The following is a 21,742-nucleotide window of genomic DNA, read 5'->3' as shown; positions in this document are numbered from 1 at the left end:
TTGAATTAAACCAATGATTATTATGATTAGAACATAGATGTTTAGTTGTAGTTATCCTACATACTACTAATAATGACTATAGAGAAGTAGGTTGTTGCTATGAATGATAAAGTTTGAGGTTTTAGATTAGACCATTGGGGGAAAACCTAAAGAAGATTACATACTTTTCAATGAGTAATTTGAATTTGGCATAAAATAAATCATTAGGTGGATTATCATTCTCTCTAGTTTCTTTTCATTCATTCTCATACCATATTTTATTGTCTTAGTTAAATTAGATTAAAGTTGAATTTGTAGTATAATCACACAGAATAGAAATTCTTCAAATAATTATTACTCTCTCCGTTTTTTATTTTTTATTTAATTAGTTGAATTCTATTTAGTTTTAGTAGTTTAAGAATTGATTCAAACATTTACTAGATCTATCTTGGTAGTTTAAGAGTGGCAATTTGTCTTCCTCTACTTTGAACAAGGTTTGAAGCATTATCTTGAAAAGTTGAAGATGCATTAGACATAGAACGGGTAGTCGGGTACACACCAATGAAGCAACCTCGAAGGCCCTCACAGTGGATACATAATTGAACAAATAACCCAAACAGAGATTACAGCCCAAGGACAAAGCCTAATAATAATTTCGCAATAAGTCCACCTTGATTTTTCATTTCACCATAAGTCCCAAACCGAGCTGACGTCATCATTTTTTATTTATAATTTCGGCTCAACGATACATTTTCAATTTTAATTTCACCATAAGTCTTATGTAAATTTAAATTTTCATATGTAAAATATAATTTTTCTTATATATTTTACATATAAAAATTTAAATTTATATAGTTTCTTTTTCATATGTAAATTTAAATTTGCATATGAAAATATAAATTTACATATAGTTTCATTTTCATATGTAAATTTAAATTTACATATAGTATTTTACATATGAAAATTAAAATATAATTTTTTTTTTCATATACAAATTTAAATTTATATAGGACTTATAGCGAAACTAAAATTGAAGTGGACTTAGGACGAAAATATTTGGAAAAATTAGGCTCTCCTCCCAATTGCTTGTAACCCAAACCTGTCAAATCATATCTAGATGAGGAGTCCTCATTTTACGGACTGTGTCAATGCCCGAAGTCTTATTTCAAGCCGACCCAAACCACTCCGAGTTGATTATATACGTATTCCAATTTCCTTATCCACGGCCGAACTGGATAATTAGGCTCGGGTTGGAACATAGCCCATTGACGATTAACTGAATAGATTCCATCACTCCAGATTTCCAGCACATGATTTGCAGTTTGTGATGGTGACATGGTGAATCGTCCAACGAAATGAATAGCTTTTGGGCTGGTCACAAAAGTACAAAACTAGCCTCTCTAGGCAAACAGGATTCATGGTCAGGTTCAGGAACAACCAAATTGGTTTGGCATTGTTTCTGTCAACTGTATGGATCTTATATGCTCAGATGCAAAGTTTAACCAAAAGATTTACTTTTAGGAAGAAATAAAAACGTATAAGTGCAACATTAGTATCGAATCCTTGTTGTTCGATTTTGTATTATCAGGAGCAACTACGGAGCAAGTGTTTTTGACATAAACATTCATATTGAATTGCCAACATTTCACAATCGCAGAAACATCAATGGTTCAGTCACTTCAGTGTACCAAAAATAATGTGGGGGGCACGGTAGTTTCTTGACGTGGGGTCATTAAGGAATCAATAGCTGCAGAGCGCAATCATGTGCAACTGAAAACTGTTTATTTTGTTCTCTGGAATTACCTCGGGAATTAATACCAGTAGTTAATCTTGTTATTAATGGGCCTAAAACACCAAGTTCATTTGGTAGGAACTTAGGACTTAACACACCCAAATGCGGAATGCTGAAAGTCTGAAACTGACTCCCAAGTCCCAACAAATGTGCGTCTATGAAAGGCCCTTGGAAGTCATGGTTTGGTACCGGCCAAAAACCACCATTTGAATGAGCTTTACACCTGTTAAACATTGGTAAAAGTGTAAAACTAATCTGAGAACCGAGCTTCAGTTGCCCTTTAGAAGAAACTATTCTCATTTATTACTATGGACATATGGACTAGCAAATACTCCACTTTCAGAGTTTATTCCCAGTTCTCACCCTTTCGAATCCAGTTTATTTTCATTTCAAATGAAATGGAACTGATTTTACTTTGGTCAGTTAAGCCCTGCTATGCAATTTGACTATTTTTACAACTAATTACAGAACGATAACAACCTCCATGTAGTAGCAAGTCCCAAATAATTTATATATAGTCCTATATATTGGACACTTTTTTTGTCCATAATGAAAGAGATAATCAGCATTGCAAATTTGCAATGTTCTTGAAGTCTAGTTCAAATGCTTCCAATTGTTTCCCATTTGGTGCTCAATTGCTCATCAGCTCACAACACTGAAGGGCATTTCAGCAAGAATATTAGTACCCAAGGGACAATTTCGTATTTTCAAACTAACCATAGCAAAGAGGTTGTTACTAGGTTGTTATTACATATCAGAGTTTTGATTTTCTAAGACTTCATTCCCACAAATTTAATCCAAAAAATTTCCTTCCCGAAAACCTTCTCTCATCATTAAAACCCTAAACACATTTCCTTTGCATAAACTTTCCATTCCAGCTAACACACCACTAAATTTTACTAATAAACATCATACTTCCCGAAAATTAAATTCTTCTTTATGCACAAACAGAAATAAACCATATTCAATCAACTCTCTCTTTCTTTCTTCTATCTAAAAAAAATTCCCATCAACAAAAACATGTCTCAAATCCGTGACACCACCACTACACATGACTCACCACTCAAATTCTTGAAACCTTGCACCACACCAGAAAAAAGTGGTGAGTTAATCTCATTTTTCATGAAAGGAGCACTGTCCATTTCTCTTCTTGTTTCAATATATTTTGTCTTCTTTTCCAACTTCTCCGGCCAATCAAGATGGCTAATACGTTATTGCCCGTCTTGCGAAAACTTCTCAGCTGTCCACCATCGTTCCATTGATCGTCTCGAAAAAACTAACATATCCCACATTCTGTTTGGAATTGGTGGTTCAGTTAAAACATGGAAAGATAGAAGGCATTACAGTGAGCTATGGTGGAAACCGAACACGACTCGTGGGTACGTTTGGCTAGACGAAAAGCCGAATGAGAACGAACCATGGCTGGTAAATTCACCACCGTATCGAGTTTCTGAAGACACGTCGAAATTTAAGTATACAAATTGGTATGGGTCAAGATCAGCTATACGTATAGCTAGAATTGTATTGGAAAGTTTTCGACTAGGGAATGATAATGTGAGGTGGCTCGTATTGGGTGATGATGATACCGTATTTTTCCCGGAGAATTTAATTGATGTTTTATCGAGATACGATCATAATCAGATGTATTATATTGGTGGGAATTCTGAAAGTGTTGAACAAGATGTCATACATTCTTATGGTATGGCATTTGGGGGTGGTGGTATGGCTTTAAGTTATCCTTTAGTGGTGCAGCTTGTTAAGTTGTTAGATGGTTGTATTGATCGTTATCATTATTTATACGGTTCTGATGAAAGGATTTGCGCTTGCGTTGCTGAAATTGGTGTATCCATTACTAAAGAGCTTGGTTTCCATCAGGTATGTTACTTTCTTATCTTACTTACTGGCTTACTGCTGCATTTGAATTTAGAATGCAGTGGAATTTTGGGATAGTCATAAAAGTGAGTTCTGGTGAAATTTGTTGCCTTAGCTAGACACGCGGCGAAATGTTGCGGTAGGTGCACGGATTGTTTATAGATCGGGGTTGTACAATTTGCGTTGAAAGATTGACTAGTGTGGGTCCAATGATTAGTTTGTTTTGCGTATAAGTTAGGGGACGTGTGATGGGAAATGATTTCTTTATGGTTTACTGTTGCGTAGTACAGCAGACTTTTCTTAACTCTGCAAATAATACTCCGTCGACAAGGGTCAAACCTAGTCTAAGTTTTAGTATGTTCCGAACTTTAGATCATTACCTAGTTACTCACTTACTCCAATTCAATACCCGCTTTATACACGTTTTTTTTTCTTCGTATAATACGAATAATAATAAGGCCAATGTTTCAAACCTAAGCATTAATTCGCCAAATTCTATGGTCAAAATTTTATAATTGCCGAATAATAAGGTGTATTTTTTTTAAATAAAATAGATAGACTATAAAAAGTATGTTGAAACTTTGAAATTGAAGGTTTTGAAAATCTATTTAAGTTGGAACTTTCAATACATAAAGAATATAAAAAAACTAAAGTGTTAGCAAGTAAGTATAAACAAAAAAGTGAATTATGTATGTGTAGTTCATGAACGATTCCGGGAAAAAAATATTACATTCTAAACTTAAAATATAAAAAAAATATAGCCGATTTTTTCATATTATATTTGTATAAAGGGCGGATTGTATGTTTAGCATTTTTTTCGTTTTTAGACCGAATTTTTAAACAAATTATTATCTAAAATTTCAATTTTTTGACGAATAATTTCCGTTTCGAATTTTTGTTGTCCATGAAATTACTCGTTATGTTTTAGATTGACATTTTTGGAAGACTAAAATGTGTTCAAGGTTGATATATATATATATATATATAAAAGATCAGTAACTCTTTGATACTGGCGGGGTCGAGCCCCAAACTTCTGGTATCATCACCCAAAAGTTTTATCGACTTCGTTAGTCAGCACATGTAAGGTCAACTTATATTGTAACACGATCTAGCTGAAAATTTAATTCATCCTGAGTTCAACTCGACTCAATTACCAGCTCAACCTGAATTTCTTTGGCCAATATTGCTTTACGTTGTATCATCATAAGTGTTGTGCTCTTGGCTTAAAGTTTCCTGTAACTCACATCGAAAACAACTTCTTCTCAATTGTGGAGCATGGGGCAAAGATGCTAGGGTTAAACACGTATTAGAAACATGGTTCAAACTTTTTAATGGGTAGATAAGAAATTAAATGATTAGAGGACAAAAATGGGTGAAAAAAACTAAGTAGTGGACGGAGATTTAGAGAAAGAAGACGAGTAGGTGGGCTACAGTCATAAAAGAAACAAAATGGGAGCAAAAGTTTGTTTTTCTTCCCCTCCTAAATTTATAATGAAAGAGAAACCACAAATACTGTTGGCATTTTTAGGCGGGTTTTGTTCCAATATATCGTATTGTTTTATTCGACAGTCCATGTGTGAGAATCTATTATACTTACTAGCTACTGTGCACGTGGTATCCACGTGGGATCTATATATTTTTTTTAAAACTTATAAATATTAAATTACTATTTTACCTCTCAAAAATTAAAATAAAAATATAAAAAATGTGAAATGATTAAAATGCCCTCTACATCTACACATATTCACTATTCACTCGACTCTTCGTTTTTATATATATTAAAGATTAATGAGGCGTGGTTCCGATGAAATGGCATTTTCTTCATGTCTGCTAATATTTTTTTCCTGTTTTCTTACTTGGCTTATATGTTTTCTAATTAAATCAATTAATTTAAGCCATATAATTAATAATTGATAAATAAATATAAAATTAATTATAAATATTATTAAAATGACATTTTATTAGGTGGAGTGCAAATCCAAAACCAAATCAAATCAATAGAGAGAAAAAATTATCAAAATTCAAACAGTTTTTTATAGATTTAGTTTGAATCGGTTATCGGTTTATCGTAACCATTCACAATCGTACCCCATATGTCGCATATTTTTATTATTTTTTGGTTTTCTCTATTTATGCCCCCACTTCTGAGTTTGTTTTGTTCCTCCTGGTTCCACTCAAAAGTCAAAACCCTCGCAGTTCTCACCGCACATTTGTTATTCCCTCCCACGTGTCTAAAAGAATCGTGCGAAGCACATGCAAAAAAGCTAGTTGATATTAATATCTCCTACCGCCATAGACACCAACTCCATTTTTAATTGTGATATTAATATCTCCTACCATGGTAGACACCATCACACCAACTCCCTTTTGTTAGCAACTCGGCTAATGATTTCTTTATAGATTATATATTTATATCCAGATTAGACGGCAAAATACTTTGACAAATTTCTAGTCATACACTCAAACTGCTTTGGGAGACTCGTTAACTGAATCAAATTTGTGCAAATGGGTCCATTTTGCAAACAAATCAATAGTGCCCTTCCCATCTCTAATGAGTGTAAACCTTATACACTGAAAATTTTACACTCTAAATGTCAAAATATTCTTTTCAATAAGAGTGTTATACTATAGATAATAGAGTATTAGTTGATAGAGAGAGTGGAGAATTTCTCCTCTCACTATCAGCTAATAAAAATCCCGAATGACACTTGAACAGACGTCTAAGTAAAAAAAAATTCGGACATCACTTTAAGTAATGTCCCTTTCTAATTCCAAAGAATTTTTTTAACTCGGATGTCCCAGTTTAAATTAAAGAGGTTTAAGTGACGTCCGAGTTTTAAAATATATTTTTTTACACTTTTCTATTAGAGAGTATAGAGTGTAGATATTTATAGGCTATACAATAATATACAATTAGAAATGTAAAATCCTAATAGGACCTACGTAGAGCCTAGGTGGAGGTGTAATTTTATACCCCCATTGGAGATGCCCTAATCCAATCAACGTATAGAGTTTGGTTGGTTTGAAATTGTTCCTAATCTGACTCAGGATAATTTTGAAGCTCGTGTAAGAGAATGTATGTTATTGTAAATACCATAAAAAAAAATTGTAATTCCAATTGTTTACGCCTTTTGCAGTTTGACATACGTGATGATCCTTATGGTTTACTAGCAGCGCATCCAGTGGCACCATTGGTTTCACTTCACCATTTAGATTATGTGAAGCCATTATTCCCTGAAAAGGATCAGTTAGACTCGCTGAGATCACTAATGGGTGTGTACAAAATGGACCCTGTTCGAACTCTGCAACATAGTTTTTGCTACGATCTGAAACAGAATTGGAGTGTTTCAATATCTTGGGGTTATACTGTACAGATATACCCAACTCTGTTAACAGCTAAACAGTTGGAGACCCCATTGCAAACGTTTAGAACATGGAAAAGTTGGAGCAATGGACCCTTCACGTTTAATACCCGGCTTCCTAATAACGAAGCCTGCGAACGACCTGTTATATTCTATTTGGACCGCGTGGATGAGGTTGGGCGCGGTAAGATGTTCACTTCCTACAAGAGGATTTCGAGTTTGGGTGGAGATGAATGTGGACTTGCGACACATGCTACGGTGCTGGCACTGCAGACCGTTGAGGTTTCTAGTTCTAAAATGATTGGAAAGGATTGGAAACGGGTGAGAACTTTTATATATTTTTTTCTCATTTCTCGTTCCATTTTTATTTTTAAAAAAACGCAACGTTAAACATTTACCGTTTTTATATATAGGTGCGACGTAGACAGTGTTGTGAGATCGTTAAGCATGAAAGCAGTGCTCTTCAGATTATGATAAGAAGATGTGGAAGTGGAGAAACCGTAACTCTTCCATAGAATGGTCATATTATTCAGTTTAGTCCTTGTAAATATTGATTTATACGCACGTTAAAAAAGAGATAAAGATTGCAAGAGGCGCGCACCCGATATACATAATTCCACGTTCCAAGTTGGTGTACCCCTGGCCCGTGTGTTATTCCTCGAGGAACCCTTGTGTAATTGATACAATGAGATGTAGCGTTTACTGTTTACTGAACATATTTTGCAGTCTGTTCAAATTATGCACTTGATTATACTCAGGTTCAATCTTCCGGTGTGGCGGTGTACTACTTTGTCACGACAACAATATTATGCTATTGTTATTCATGGATGAGCAAACTAAGTCTACCCAACTTTGAGATAACGTTGTTGCTGGATGAGCAACTTCAAATCAACTCTATATCAGTACATAAATAAACGGGGTCTGGATTGTGACGTGATGTGCTAGTGTTCAGTGCGACTTGTGATTCATTGTGTGAAAACTGCCACTAAAAGATTCCATATCTGGATGAAACATCAATCTGTATTCTGTAATGGGTTACACATGCCAAAAGACATCTTAAAGAACTCGAAGAATAATCTGAACTAATGTTTGACAGACGATTCTGTAGTCAAAAAGAAAAATGGATGCACCCTAAACTACATGCTATGCTTAAGGGTCTTTAAAATACAACTGCAAAATTTATCAGCTAATAAAAAGCTTCCTGTGTGTCTGTGACTCTGGAATGTAAAAAGTTGCATTGGAAGCTTAAACTTTGCCTGACCATACAAAACTGTGTCAGAGGCATGTCAATAGGTCTTCTTCAAAGCTAGTGAAGCCACTTCCTACTTTCCTAGACAGCAGCATGATTTAAATCTATTTTTCTTTTGATGCAATGGATGTTTAGCCTAGACAGAGATTCAAAAGGAATGGACAAGAGAGCCATTCCCTCACTACCTAATTATATGCGGCCCAGCACCATGGACTTCATTGGCACAACCTTATATCAGAGCATCGTGCAGCAGAGAAGAGTGAGACCACCAGTTGGAGGTGCTCAATGACGATTAGTACTCAAATATACTTGGCATCTATACCAAGTGAGTGAGATGCGCCTTAAAATGACCCTTTTTTCTTTCTTTCTTACAACTGCTTTTATAGTATAGTTTCATTTGTTTAACACCCAGACACCATAAGTGTAAATTTAGTTAGAACTAGTTATAACTTCTAACTGCAACAAGCTGAAGAAGTTATGTTCCAGTCCTCCTTACGAGCAGGAGAGCGATTCATGCTAAGAAGTTTCCAATTTTAGGGTCAGAAAGTAAGGAGGGAGAGTTCAAGCTTATAGTTGATTTCTTCAATATCCAAACCTAATGTTGTGTGACCTCTGACAAGAGCACAACATTCTCCCCACTCATCACCACCATAAACAACAAGTCAACAATACCACTAAATTGGGAGGATGTGGGGGAAAATTCATCAGTTCCTTACATTCTCATGGCAAAAATGGAACATCAAAAAGGAGGGTCTGATGCACATCATGTGCTAGGCCAGTTATGTGAGCTATAAGATGAAAAAAACAGGAGAGGAATGATAGTTAATAAATAAATATAATATTGATATTATAACAAACACGCAACAACATTCACGAATAAACAAATAAAAATAAAATCACAACCCAGGAGAACCAAGATGGGCACTGAAATATTATCGGTAAGTAGTTACTTAGGAAAACATTTGCAACTCATGGTAAGAACAACAATAACACTGATAAAATACTGACACTAGTGGAGTAGTGGATCTAACTTCACATGCCGTATAGTGGTTTCTCTAGCTACAATGGTTACACAACGGTGAAGCTAATAATCTGCACAAATTTCATTCTCCAGTCAAAAATTCGGGAAACTACAGTTGCTTTCTACCTTTGCCAACTTAGTTAAGTAAAAAAAGAATGTCAAAACAAAACATTCACATAAGTCAAACAGAGTTGCAGATTTTTCTCCGTTATAGAGAGCGTCAATAAAAAAAAGAGTACTTAATGAATCTGAAGAAAAAAGGGCCCAAGAGAAAACAGGTCTGTAAGAAAACAAAGAGGAATACAAAACCATTCCTAATATTTTTGGAAGGAGAAGAAATTAAATTTACATAGAGGTTCAAAGCACTATTTGGAATGAAATTGTTTATAAAATTATAAGAACTGCTGCAAGGTTCAATTTCAACCCCAATTAAATGAAAATTAAAATTAACTTCAAAACTACTATTATAGGATGAATCTTTGTAAAAAAGAAAAAAGAAAAGAGAAAAGAGAGCCTACAATATAATTTAAAATTGTACCAGAGACGCTTTTGAAACAGCAGCGGTTCCAGTGCTTGATGCATTAGCAGCGTGACAACTTCGGACAAAACAAGGCAACAACTCCCAGGGATTACTTTTAAGCTGTAAAACTCCATTTTCAGATTACTTTGATGATGACTACATTGGTGGTCTTTGAAATGGTGTTAATTGGTACCTTTCGCACAAAAGAATTGCAATCACCCCTTGTTAGAAATCTAATACATTGATTTGTTATCCGACTATATATTGCTTCTGATATATACATACCTCTTTCTACAAACACGCAAGCAATAAATACAAAAGAATTCAGAGCTCCTTTCGTCTCTTCTCCAGTCCCCTTTGAAGGGAATGTTTAGTAAAGTTTAAAACTGATAATTAAGATATCCTCACAACCATCTTATTCTTTTTCCCAGCAGACAACAAGAGTATTTTTCCGTCAACAATATCTTCTGCCTCTATGGTCTTCCCTTCACTAGCAACCTTGATGTTATTCAAGTAAAGTCCCCCTTGCTTAACTAAGCGACGGGCAGCTGACTTACTGTCAAGCAAACCAGTAGAAACAGAAAGATCCAGAAGTGAAGCATTCAAAACCTGATCATAAACCAAAGAACAAGAAGGGACATCTTCAGCAATACCCTCAATTGTCTTCCAATCCAGCTTTGTCTCAGCTCCAGGTCTTAGTGCTTCAGTAGCTTTCAAAGCCTCTAAAAGACCTTCTTCACCATGAACGAAACGAGTAACTTCTTCGGCAAGCTTCCTTTGGACTGAATTAGGAACATATCCAGTCCTTTTCATTTCCTCTTCCAGCACACTGATTTCCTCAATGCTCAAAAATGTAAGAATCCTGAGGAACCTCACTACATCCACATCCGGGACAGAAAAGAAATACTGATAAAACTTATAAGGTGATAACATCGCCGGTGACAACCAAATTGCACCATCCTCCGATTTTCCAAACTTGGTTCCATCACTCTTCAACAAAAGAGGAAATGTCAAACCATAAGCTCCATCTACTTGAAGAATTTTTCGAATTAAATCAGTCCCAGCAGTTATATTTCCCCATTGATCACTTCCCCCTATTTCAACATTAATTCCCTCATTCTTAAACAAATATAGAAAATCATAACCCTGTAATAACTGATACGTAAACTCAGTATAACTCATTCCTTGTTCTGATTCCAACCTTTTCTTTACACTCTCTTTCCCCATCATCGTACCAACTCTCGCAAACCTACCAACTTCTTTTAAAAAATCTAACAATGTAATATCCTTCCACCAATCATAATTATTCATAATCACAAAAGAATCACATAGACCAACAGAGCCCACATTTAAATGTTTATTCTGATTCCATCTACTTAAAACTTTACTAACTATATTCACAATGCCTAGTGTATTCTTCTCTAATGTTTCAACATCAAGTTCAGGCCTCTCTATACTTTTCCCAGAAGGGTCACCAATTCTAGCTGTTGCACCACCAATTAAAGCAACAGCTTTATGACCACATCTTTGAAACCATGATAAAACAATAAGTCCAAGTAAATTACCTAAATGTAAACTTTCAGCTGTTGGATCAAAACCACAGTACACTTTCAAAGGTTTACTAGAACCAGTACAAACTGACCTGAGATTCTCACTTGTAACTGATTCAAGAAGTCCTCTTTCTTCAAGCATATCTACAACATTTTGTTTTTTATCAATACCCTTTTCTTGATTTTCTGTTTCAAGCTGTGTTTGAGTGGACTGAAGACATGTTATGGAAGTGAAAAAGTTTGGTTTTTTATGGTGTTTTTGAGAAAAGAGAGTGGTTTTGGAATGAAAGAGACAAATTTGAGGTTTGGGCATTAAAGGAAAGAAGATGAACTTGTTGTTTGTGTGGAGAAAGGTCCTTGAAACAATCATTGCTGCTATTGTTGCCATGCTTTTTTGCTTCAAAGCCTTAGCTATATCGTTAACTGTATTAACGAGATAAACTTCAACCTTTCTTTTTTGGGCTTGGGCTTAATATTGGGCTTGGACTTACTGAGAAAGAAACACCCATCATCTAAGTGGGCCTTTGGCTAGAGATTTTCTCACGGACTTTCCAAAACACTTGCTCGCTTCTGTTTTTGTGGTTGTCTACTTCTGACTTATGGTTAACAATGGCAAAAACATATGGCGGCAAGGTAATATTGAGTATATGCTTGTTGCAAGAATGAACAATATACAATTGCGCTAGTTAGTGATGATGTTCAATGTATTTACCGGCATCAAAACTCATTATTTTATTTGTACCATGTATATATCAGTGGATGGTGATTAGATATTCTCCTCTTTGGCTTAAGCGAACTCTAACACTAATCTACATTTTGTACAAGTAAAGCATAGCTTTATGGATGTAACAACTTTAAACATGCTCTTGACTTTTTGAACTTTAAAAGTTTGCCTAATTCCACTAATAATTTTATAGTTCATGAGTAGTTGTGCATGCATGTGCTCCCTAAATTATTTATGCATTATGTTTTTGGAAATGAAACAGTTCATAGTTCATACTCGAACCAAATGGATAAAAACCCATATACTTTACTTTTTCATCGGATATCCTCGAAGGGACTAAAAAACTATAGACGTATTGTAGTTTAGTTGTGTTCTCCTTACATTTTGTGGTGTAGTTGAATCATCATTTAACCCGGCCTTTAATCTTACTGCTTACATGCTTACAAATGCCCATTCCTTAATAGCTATAACTGGCTTGTAGAGATTGACTGATTTTAATGCATATTAAGAGGAATCATGCGGATAAAATACAAGTTAATTGGACTGTTCCTATTTTTTTATTTTTTTATTTTTTTTGCTAAGTGAGTTTGAAATTTTATTAATAAGAAGAAGAAAGATTACATGGTAGGTGAGGGTAAATATAAAATGAGAAAAACAAAAGAAGGAGAAAACACGCATATATAGTGAAATAATCTCCTAGAAACGGAGTGAAACAATCTCAACATTATCCTTTTGCTAAAACACGCTGCATAATGTTGTTTCTATATTAAAGCTTCAGTTGGTGGTGGATTGGCGAGAGAGTTGTCTCTAATGACGATTCACAACATACAATAACAATACCAAATATAAAATTCAAATTACGTTGAACACTCTTTTGGTAGAACATAGAGGCTATGGTTTAAATCACGTCTTAATTATTTAAGAATAATTTAATAGTACGTGTCTATAAATATAATATATGAGTTCTAGTAGTTTGAGAATGTTGGTATATTATTCATATGGGATAGGTTAGGAAAGTGTTTTTTTTGTGTTTTAAAAGATTTCTAAAATAATTACAAAAAAAAAAAAAAAAAAAAAAAAAAAAAAAAAAAAAAAGATTTCTAAAATGATTTGAAAGAGTTCTCAGTCTATATAAAGAGCTTCTAAGACGAAAATTAAAATAAATTCTTCGTCATTATCATCAATAATCTTCTAGTTCAATTTTTATATATATTTTTTTATGTACATTCTATTGAACTTTTTATATCTCTTCCGTCACGTCACGCTTAGACACAAGAGTCTATTCCGAGACCCTATAAGCATAGTACAAAATATCGCGATATATTACTATATGTCACGATAAATATCGAGATTTTAAGAAAAAATATATAAACATCGCAATATGTTTAGAGATATATAAGATTATAAATATCAATGATATTTTGATTATATTTACAATATTTGTGATATTTGTAGATATTTAGTGATATTTGGCAATATTTTATATAGGTAACAAATTTATTTAATATGTACCATTATATTTCAAATAAATATAAATAATAGATTCTGATTTATCAATAAAATATCTACAATATCTACGATATTTATCGATATTTTTTATATATCTACACTATTTGCATGTGAAACAATGTCAAATATTCCCAAAGTGAGATATATCCACGATACATATCGAGAAATTGAATATCGATAAATACTATATCCTGATATTTTGTACTATGTCTATAAGTATTGTTAATTATTTCCGTAGCTCAATATAGTAGATCGACCAACTATAGTTCCAATTTAGAAGGCAAAATCAAGATTCTAAAGGGTGACTGAGGACGTTCAAATCCTAATTAACATTATGGTTTTTATCTGATAGCCTAGGGGTGTTTGGATCCTATTTATTTATTGCCAAAAAGTGTTTATTAGTGAAAAAATAAATGTGTTTGATCTCTATTTAAAAAAAAATAAAATAGTTTTTCATCCAAAAAACATTTTTTGGTTCCAAAAACTCGTTTTATGATAATTAAGTAAAGGGAAGGGATTGGTTTACTCTCTAATGTTTACCCACTTTTGTACTCTCAATAATAGCCATCATATGGTTGGAATCAACGTTTAAAAATCTGCTGATGTGTCCCTTTGAAACTAGATAATTTGACCCGGCTAGAGACGAGCCACTTACACACCAAAATCATTACCACTACTTTCTAAACACGTGTCCCACGTTTCTCTCATATTTTCGGTCAAAACACAAAACTTTCAAGAGACCAGAGTTCTCTTTCTCAAAGTGAAGACACCATTTTTAACAACTAAGTGCCATGAACGAATCCATTGATCAATTTTGTGTTCTCTCTCTCTCTCGCAACAAATATATTTGCAACTTAGAGAAACAAAGACCTTCGAGTTTGTCGACAAGACATATCGTGACTTTTTGTTTCGTCAAGAAGTCACCTCACAATCATTCGATTGTGCAAGTTAAAGGCTATGATCGAGTTTGATGAATTTCGAACAAGAATATGCAAATCATCTTTTTCCCCCTCCATTTTACTTACTTTATTTTTAGGGCTTTTTAGACTTTGGTCCTACGCATAGTTGGTTTATTAGACTTTGGTCCAGAAAAGCTTGAATATTAGACTTTAGTCCTAGTTCTGTTTGTTCACCGTTAGTCAACTCAGTTGACTAACAGTCAACGTAGTCAATCTACCTACATACGACTGAGTTGACTGTTAGTTGACTAACGGTGAACAAATAGAACTAGGACTAAAGTCTAATATTCAAGCTTTTCTGGACCAAAGTCTAATAAACCAACTATGCGTAGGACCAAAGTCTAAAAAACCCTTATTTTTATTATTTTTTAATTATTATATTTTTTTTGTGGAGATGGAAACTAGATATATCAAATTTGGATATTGGGAAGTTCTTATTGCCATTAACAGATAATTTGTGGTGGCCTTTTCATTTTGTTTTTTCTTGTTTGGTTCTAATTAGCCAAAAATTTACCAATAAGAGTTTTTCAATAATATACTACCCTTCAAATACACCCATGAGTCCATGACGGTCTCAGAACAAGATTATATAGGCTTGGCGGCTTTCTCTTAAGTGGACATGTCAGTTAACAGATATGTTTGTGGGGGCAGCTTATATAGGGTCTTGAACAGCTTATATAGTGTCTCGAACAACTTTTTAATTTACGTTTATTAACTTATTCGTGGGCAGGTTATATATAACAATATATAAGCTGCGCATGACATTATATAAGCTTCTCAAGACGCTATATAACATGTCCGTAAACGGGAAATACGTTTAAGAGAGAGCTTGGACTATTTTTCAATTCAAAGAGCATGTAACATCACTGGTGTTCCCAATTCCTATACTTCTAATTTTCTTCTATTAACCTTTTGGCTAGTGGCATAATCACACCACCAATGCAGTGTCTAAGCTTATCATCGGAAAAAAAATGTGGTGTTTAATCTTTTATTTCACTGTGAGTTTGCAAACCATTTGCTATTAAACTTGGAAGCTTTCTCTTAAACGGACATGTCTGTTTCGTGGAACAGCTTATATAGTGTCTTGAACAACTTTTTAATTTAGGCTTCTTAACTTGTTCGTGGGCAGCTTATATATGACACTATATAAGCTGTTTAAGACACTATATAACATGTCTGTAAACGTTTAAGAGAAAACCTGATTAAACTTTAGGGACTTTATTATAACACACATTTCAAATGATTTGGGTGAAATGAGAACTTAACAAATTAATTTGGAAAACAATTATCGAATGAACAAAACAATTTGGAGAATTGATGCTCTTAGATTAAGATCATGTTTAATACAAAAAATCATCAATTTGTAACAAAATGACAGACTTTTCTGATTACACCTCCTACCATACACTATATCGATAACTTTTATAAAACTCTATCTACACAAAAAAAAACAGTCACCAATCATGACAACAAGCTTCAAACAGTTAAGCGAACTGGAACAGACTTTACTTTGCAAAACATACATCATCTCGAGAAACTTAAACACCATGCATGATTCGTCTCCATTCTCAACCAGAAATGGTACCACCTACAAAGTCAGAAAAATTAAATGGTTGAGCGTTACAAACAACAATTTTGTTGAAATTCCCATTCTTGACGAATGAAATATATTTAATGGAATTTTTTTTAAAAGGGCCCCATATTGAAATGTGGAAAGTGATACATACCATAAGTTTTGTTGTTGGGATTTTTAGGACTTGTACGCTTATCATGTCCTTCCTTCAAACACACCTGGCACTTTCTTTTCTTCTGGTTTTGAGCTATCTCCATTCCACCTTTATATCTTGTATCTTTGTCATCATTCCTTTTAGCCTCGCCATCTTTCTTTCTTCCTTTTGTTTGCGACACATTTGGATCTAGAAGCACTTGAGAAGGTTGACTATGACAATGGTGGGTTGGAGCCTTATCATGAACAACATTACTGGGCATAATTTGGGATATCTTTTTACCGATTTCTCTCATACCATCCATGAATATCTTGTAACCTTCATTTGTTTGGTTGGCAACACAAACCCAAAGAGTTGCCTCATGACACATATAACAAAGTTTCATGACATCGCTTTGTTCGGTGCAAATAGACTCTTCCTTGTCAGTCTTCCTGAACCTGTTAGCCCCCTTCAACCATCTTTCGTTAATAAAATATTTAGAAATTTCAACGAGAACAAACTTTGTGAACACTTGTAATATGTGGACACAAGGTATCCCAATGAACTCAAAATGGTGACATTCACACGTTCCCTCAAGGGTTTCTCGATTCATCTTTACCATCCACCTATTATTTCCTCCATGTATGTATTGCACAACATGCACATCAGGTTGACTCCATTTTCTTTGTGTACGTACACTAGCTAAAATTGAGTGCGTTTAATCAACTTTAGCTACCATCAATTCCAACCAATGGCATGATAATTTTACAATAAAAAGAGAGAGATTCGTACTCACATTGAGAGATAAGTGATAGAGAAAGGAAACAGAAAAACTAAAGAATGATTTTTTGTCTTCTTCTTAAAGATACGACTTCTTGATTTCTTGTTTGTAAAAAAATGGTGTTTTCACTTCTAACTCTAAGAAAGAGAACTCTGGTCTCTGGAAAGTTTTGTGTTTTGAGTTTTTGACCGAAAATGTGGGAGAAACGTAGACACGTGTTTAGAAAGTAGTGGTAATAATTTTGGTGTGTAAATGGCTTTGCTCTAGTTGGGTCAGATTATCCAGTTTCAAAGGGACACATCAACAGATTTTCAAACGTTGATTACAACCATCTAATGGCTATTATTGAGAGTAGGGGTGGGCAATGGGCCGGGTCGGGCTAGTCCGGCCCTAAACATTTAAAGCCTTTCAATTATTAGGGCCGGGCCAGCCCTGCCCTAAAGTCCCCATAGGGCCAGGTCGGGCCGGGTCATAAGTCTAAATTTCAAGCCCTGACCCTACCCTAAGCCCTCTTTAACAGTTTAGGGCGGTCGGCCGGGCCTATATATTTTTTTTCTTTTACTCGCATCGAGTTTAAAACTCATTTATATTACAAAAAAAATTTCAAAGATTTGCAAACTCAAAGTCCCACCACTTTAAAATTTGAATAACAACCAATCTAGTAATAATTCTTGATAAGTCCAACAATTTAAAATGCATATCTACAATCAAATAAACTGAAGTACATAGAGACTCATATTTATATTTCAAAATTACAGTTAAAATGCACAAGACACATTTTGGAATGAGCTTTCGACATAAATCCGTTATTTCTTGTACTTTCGGATCTCACCAAAATTACATTTAACATTGAAGAACACAAAGACAAATAAGAGTATGGAATGAGTTTTTACTGACGTCAACCTATTTTTCATTAGGCTAGTGCCCAGTGCTCATTATTGTTCTTGGCGACTAGGTTAGACAGAGAGTTGTGAGATGTACGTGAGTTGTGAGATAGAAACAATTAGGTTTACAAGTTTTTATGATATAAGACAAGTTATTAGAAGTACCCATACGGTAAGTGATAAATTACAAAGGACAGTGTTATTTTAATTGAAAATATGTAACAAGAAGTTGGATAGTTTTAGTTGTATATTTTATAGTGAAATTATAATTAGGGCTTGGTTAGGGCTTAGTTAGGGTCGGGCCTATGTTTCAGAACCTTAGCCCTAACCCTGCCTTAGAAGGCATTAGGGGCGGGTCAGCCCTGCCCTAAACTCTGTGAGGACTTTAGTTGTAAGGGCTTTATAGGGCTTAGGGTCGGGTCGGTTAGGGCCGGATTAGGGTCGTTATGACCAAATTTCCACCCTTAATTGAGAGTACAAATTAAAGTGAGTAAACATTAGATAGTAAATAGATCTCTTCTCTTAAGTAAAAATTGTTTTTCAAGTTAAAAAATTGTTTTTCTTTGAGGGAAACACTTTGGGCGCTTAAGGCAAATGAACTGCCATGATGTTTTAGACTTTAGTATTTTATACCGCAATATACTAAAATATGTCGAGAAATATAGTGTAAAATCTGGTTTGATAAAATAGTTTTAAAAAAAATCACAACTAATAAACATATTTATTCAAAAATTGTTTTTAGAATAAATATTTTTTTTATAAAAATACTTTTTAAGAAAAAATAATTTTTTAAAAAAAATGAGACCCAAACACCAACTCAGGTTTAGTCGGATGAATTTTATTTTGCCGATAACACAAATACCTGATTAATAGAAACAATAAATTAAATGTGCAGTAAATGTCAAAAGTTGGACCACAAAGTAATCATGAGAAATTCATCTCGCTCTAAGAAGTGACTTGCCTCCTTATCTCTAAGAAGTTCATTGATTACCTCCTTTTCAAACAAAATTTTCTTCCCCATTTCCTAGCGACTTTGCGAGTAGTAGTTGTTCAAAGTAACAGTGGGGAACAAAAGGGTAAAAAGATGTGATGGATGGGAGTAGGATTGTAGGAACATAGAGGGAGCATAAGAGAAGAGAGAGAGGTGAGATAATGAGGATCTTTACTATTAAATATATGCTGTTCCGACCTTGGCATTCGATACCATGTCGGAACTTGGGACAGTGACATGTTCCCACTCTCCCTTCCACCTCCCTCCCTCCCCCACCCACTTTCTCTCACGCGCACGTTACCCCACGCTCCCTTCCTCTAATACTACCTATGACTTCACCCCACCCTTCATTTCCTTAGTTTCGCTCTTACTTCCTGGTTTCTGGTTTTCAAAGAAAGCAACTCATCAACATAACACAAGACTAATAATATTGTGTCAAAACATAAGTGTGAGAGCTAGATTTGAGAAATAGAGAAAGAGAGAGAAAGAGGTGATGACGATGGAATGATATATTGTGTTGATAACAGCATCTCTAGGCTTCTTTCTTGTTTCATCTATCTTCACTGATCCAAAAACTGACACTATACCAAGAAAGAAAAAGAAGGCTGGTACTAGTATGAGGTTTTTTTGGTTAGTCATAGATTTATAGTACACCCAACAGACAGACTGGAGAAAGCAGCAGAATCCAACAACATTAACAACAACTGATCAAGGAGAGCCATTTATAGATCTTGTACTTGCCAGTCTTGCCTTATCTGGAAAGCTAAGTAAAACCATCTTTTAACTACTTCCAGATTTTGCTTTCTGCTTTCTCTCTCTTCAGAAACTTCAGAAGAAAAGAGGGGTGTCATCAAGAGACTGTTAGGTAGAATTATTACAATCAAAACTCCCCACAACTGCTTCATATATCACAAGCAAACTGTACACTTATCTTGATAATTTATGAGATTTTATGGCAAGTGGTTTGTGTGTTTTTGGATAACGCCAAGTTGTTGTTTCTGAGTTTCCAGAGCTGGGGGTTTTCTTCTTTGTTTTCTACACCTTGGATCTCTTTAAATCTTTCTCCCTAGCTTTGATTTCGAAGAAAACCCATTCACCTACTTATCCATGAGTTTCTTGTATTAGATTCATGCAAACTAGTTTTGTTGCTTGGAAATAGATAAGGTCTTGGGGTTTATCAGTTCTTGCTTTTATCATTCCAAGACTTTTTTTTTGTTGTTGTCAGATCTTCAAAACAGCAAAATAACAAAAATTGGAAGAAAACCCACTTCAGATTCTCTATATTCTTGGTTTGTTATCCTTTATTTGCCTTCAATTCATCATTGGAAAGAAGACAAGTGTGTGACTTTGTATCCTTTATCTAGGGTTATCTGGTATTTGACTAGATTAATTGGAGTTTGTTTGTAAGAAGTAGACATGGCGAATCGGTGGTGGACAGGAAATGTGGGAATGGGAGGTGGCGACCCGGTATCCTCCTCACCTTCCCTTCACCTTCGGAATCCTGATGATGAACATGGCAGTTTAGGCCGGCTTGGACCTAGGAGAGAGCAAGAACTAATGGATCCTACTGCCACAACCACCAATAGCAGTGGAAGCAACACAAATCCTAATCCTAACTCTAGCAATCAAAATCTAGATGACGATGGGGATAATGACCAAGGCGATGAACGGAATACTGGTCATGAACTCATAGAAGGGGGTAGCGGGAGAAGACCTCGTGGACGGCCTGCTGGATCTAAGAACAAGCCCAAACCTCCAATAATTATTACTCGAGAAAGTCCAAATGCACTTCGAAGCCATGTGTTAGAGATCAGTAGTGGTAATGATATTGCTGAGAGCATTGCAACCTTTGCTCGACGAAGACAACAGGGTGTCTCCATTCTAAGTGGTAATGGTGTTGTCACCAATGTTACTCTTCGGCAGCCTGCCTCACCAGGTGCGGTAGTGACTCTTCATGGACGGTTTGAGATACTATCACTCTCTGGCGCATTCTTACCAGCACCATCACCACCAAGTGCAACCGGACTAACTGTTTACCTAGCTGGCGGACAGGGGCAGGTAGTAGGAGGGAGCGTGGTTGGACCACTGGTTGCGTCTGGGCCAGTAATGGTGATTGCAGCGACATTCACAAATGCAACATATGAGAGGCTGCCTGTCGAAGATGAGCCCACTGGAGAGGGCGGTGAATTACCCCCACCATCAGGGGTAAATTCGGGAACTATTGGTGTCTCGGCACCTCAATCTCATGGTTTAGCTGATCCATCTTCCATGCCAATGTACAGTTTACCACCAAATCTTTTACCCAATGGTCAGATGCCACATGACGTGTATTGGGTACCTCCACCTCGTCCCCCTCCATCTTATTAAAACCAGAAGAAAAGAAACAGCCACCAAACCTTTTTCTTTTCTTTGGGTTTTTCTAACGTTTTGTCCACGTTATTTTCGAAGTCGTCTTTGTACACATAGGAAAGCAATTGTTTTGTGAATGTAAGGGTCCCAAATGGCTTTTATTCTATTGTGTACTTCGTTGGGTTTTATCTCTGTTGTCCCTAATCTTAGCTTGTTGTAGAACTCATTAATTTTCAAGTTTTTGTAGAAAAGAAGAAAGTAGTGTTCAAGAGAGGGAGTTGGCACCTTTACTTGTGAAATTTCTTTTGCCAGGGGTAGACAACATTGCTAGCTTGCACAAGGTAAGTGAAATTTCTTGTGTTCGATCAGTACTTCATTCATTTTTTTTTATAAGGATCAGTACTTCATTCTCTTCTTGCATTATGTTAATTTCAGTTTTGTCACATATCATTGTTGGAGTAAGTCAGGAACTTGGTTAGTTGAGTTTTAGTAGA

General features: G+C 35.1%; 2 protein-coding genes and 1 pseudogene across 3 annotated transcripts; 2 read left to right on the top strand and 1 right to left on the bottom strand.

Annotated features, from left to right (window-relative positions):
* The first annotated feature begins 2,441 nt into the window (after positions 1 to 2,441).
* Positions 2,442 to 7,769, top strand: LOC147486663 (glycosyltransferase (DUF604)). Its single transcript, XM_086571374.1, has 3 exons — positions 2,442 to 3,646; positions 6,781 to 7,326; positions 7,419 to 7,769. The coding sequence occupies exons 1-3, from the start codon at positions 2,792 to 2,794 to the stop codon at positions 7,518 to 7,520; spliced, it is 1,503 nt and encodes a 500-aa protein (XP_086427500.1). The 5' UTR covers positions 2,442 to 2,791; the 3' UTR covers positions 7,521 to 7,769.
* Positions 7,770 to 9,570: 1,801 nt separating this feature from the next.
* On the bottom strand, positions 9,571 to 11,796 carry LOC147486662 (tyrosine--tRNA ligase, chloroplastic/mitochondrial-like). The gene is made up of 2 exons (XM_086571373.1): positions 10,081 to 11,796; positions 9,571 to 9,988 (listed from the first exon to the last, which is right to left on the bottom strand). Exon 1 carries the CDS (start codon positions 11,731 to 11,733, stop codon positions 10,189 to 10,191), a length of 1,545 nt encoding a protein of 514 aa, XP_086427499.1. The 5' UTR covers positions 11,734 to 11,796; the 3' UTR covers positions 9,571 to 9,988; positions 10,081 to 10,188.
* Positions 11,797 to 18,939: 7,143 nt separating this feature from the next.
* LOC147486661 (AT-hook motif nuclear-localized protein 20 pseudogene) lies at positions 18,940 to 21,521 on the top strand (annotated as a pseudogene). The gene has a single exon (XR_015200680.1). The product of XR_015200680.1 is annotated as an AT-hook motif nuclear-localized protein 20 pseudogene (transcript).
* The last annotated feature ends 221 nt before the right edge of the window (positions 21,522 to 21,742 follow it).

The sequence above is a fragment of the Coptis chinensis genome, chromosome 7 (genome assembly GCF_015680905.1).
Source record: "Coptis chinensis isolate HL-2020 chromosome 7, ASM1568090v1, whole genome shotgun sequence".
NCBI classification, from domain to species: domain Eukaryota; kingdom Viridiplantae; phylum Streptophyta; class Magnoliopsida; order Ranunculales; family Ranunculaceae; genus Coptis; species Coptis chinensis.
Note: the sequence above shows the minus strand (reverse complement) of the source record. Positions and strands in the feature narration are given on the sequence as shown.

What these genes read in the sequence shown, in the direction of transcription:
- LOC147486663 (XM_086571374.1), top strand. Translation starts at nt 2,792, where the DNA reads ATGTCTCAAATCCGTGACACCACCACTACACATGACTCACCACTCAAA. An exon ending in AAGAGCTTGGTTTCCATCAG is followed by an intron (nt 3,647 to 6,780) that starts GTATGTTACTTT and finishes CGCCTTTTGCAG; the next exon opens with TTTGACATACGTGATGATCC. An exon ending in TTGGAAAGGATTGGAAACGG is followed by an intron (nt 7,327 to 7,418) that starts GTGAGAACTTTT and finishes TTTTATATATAG; the next exon opens with GTGCGACGTAGACAGTGTTG.
- LOC147486662 (XM_086571373.1), bottom strand. Translation starts at nt 11,733, where the DNA reads ATGGCAACAATAGCAGCAATGATTGTTTCAAGGACCTTTCTCCACACA.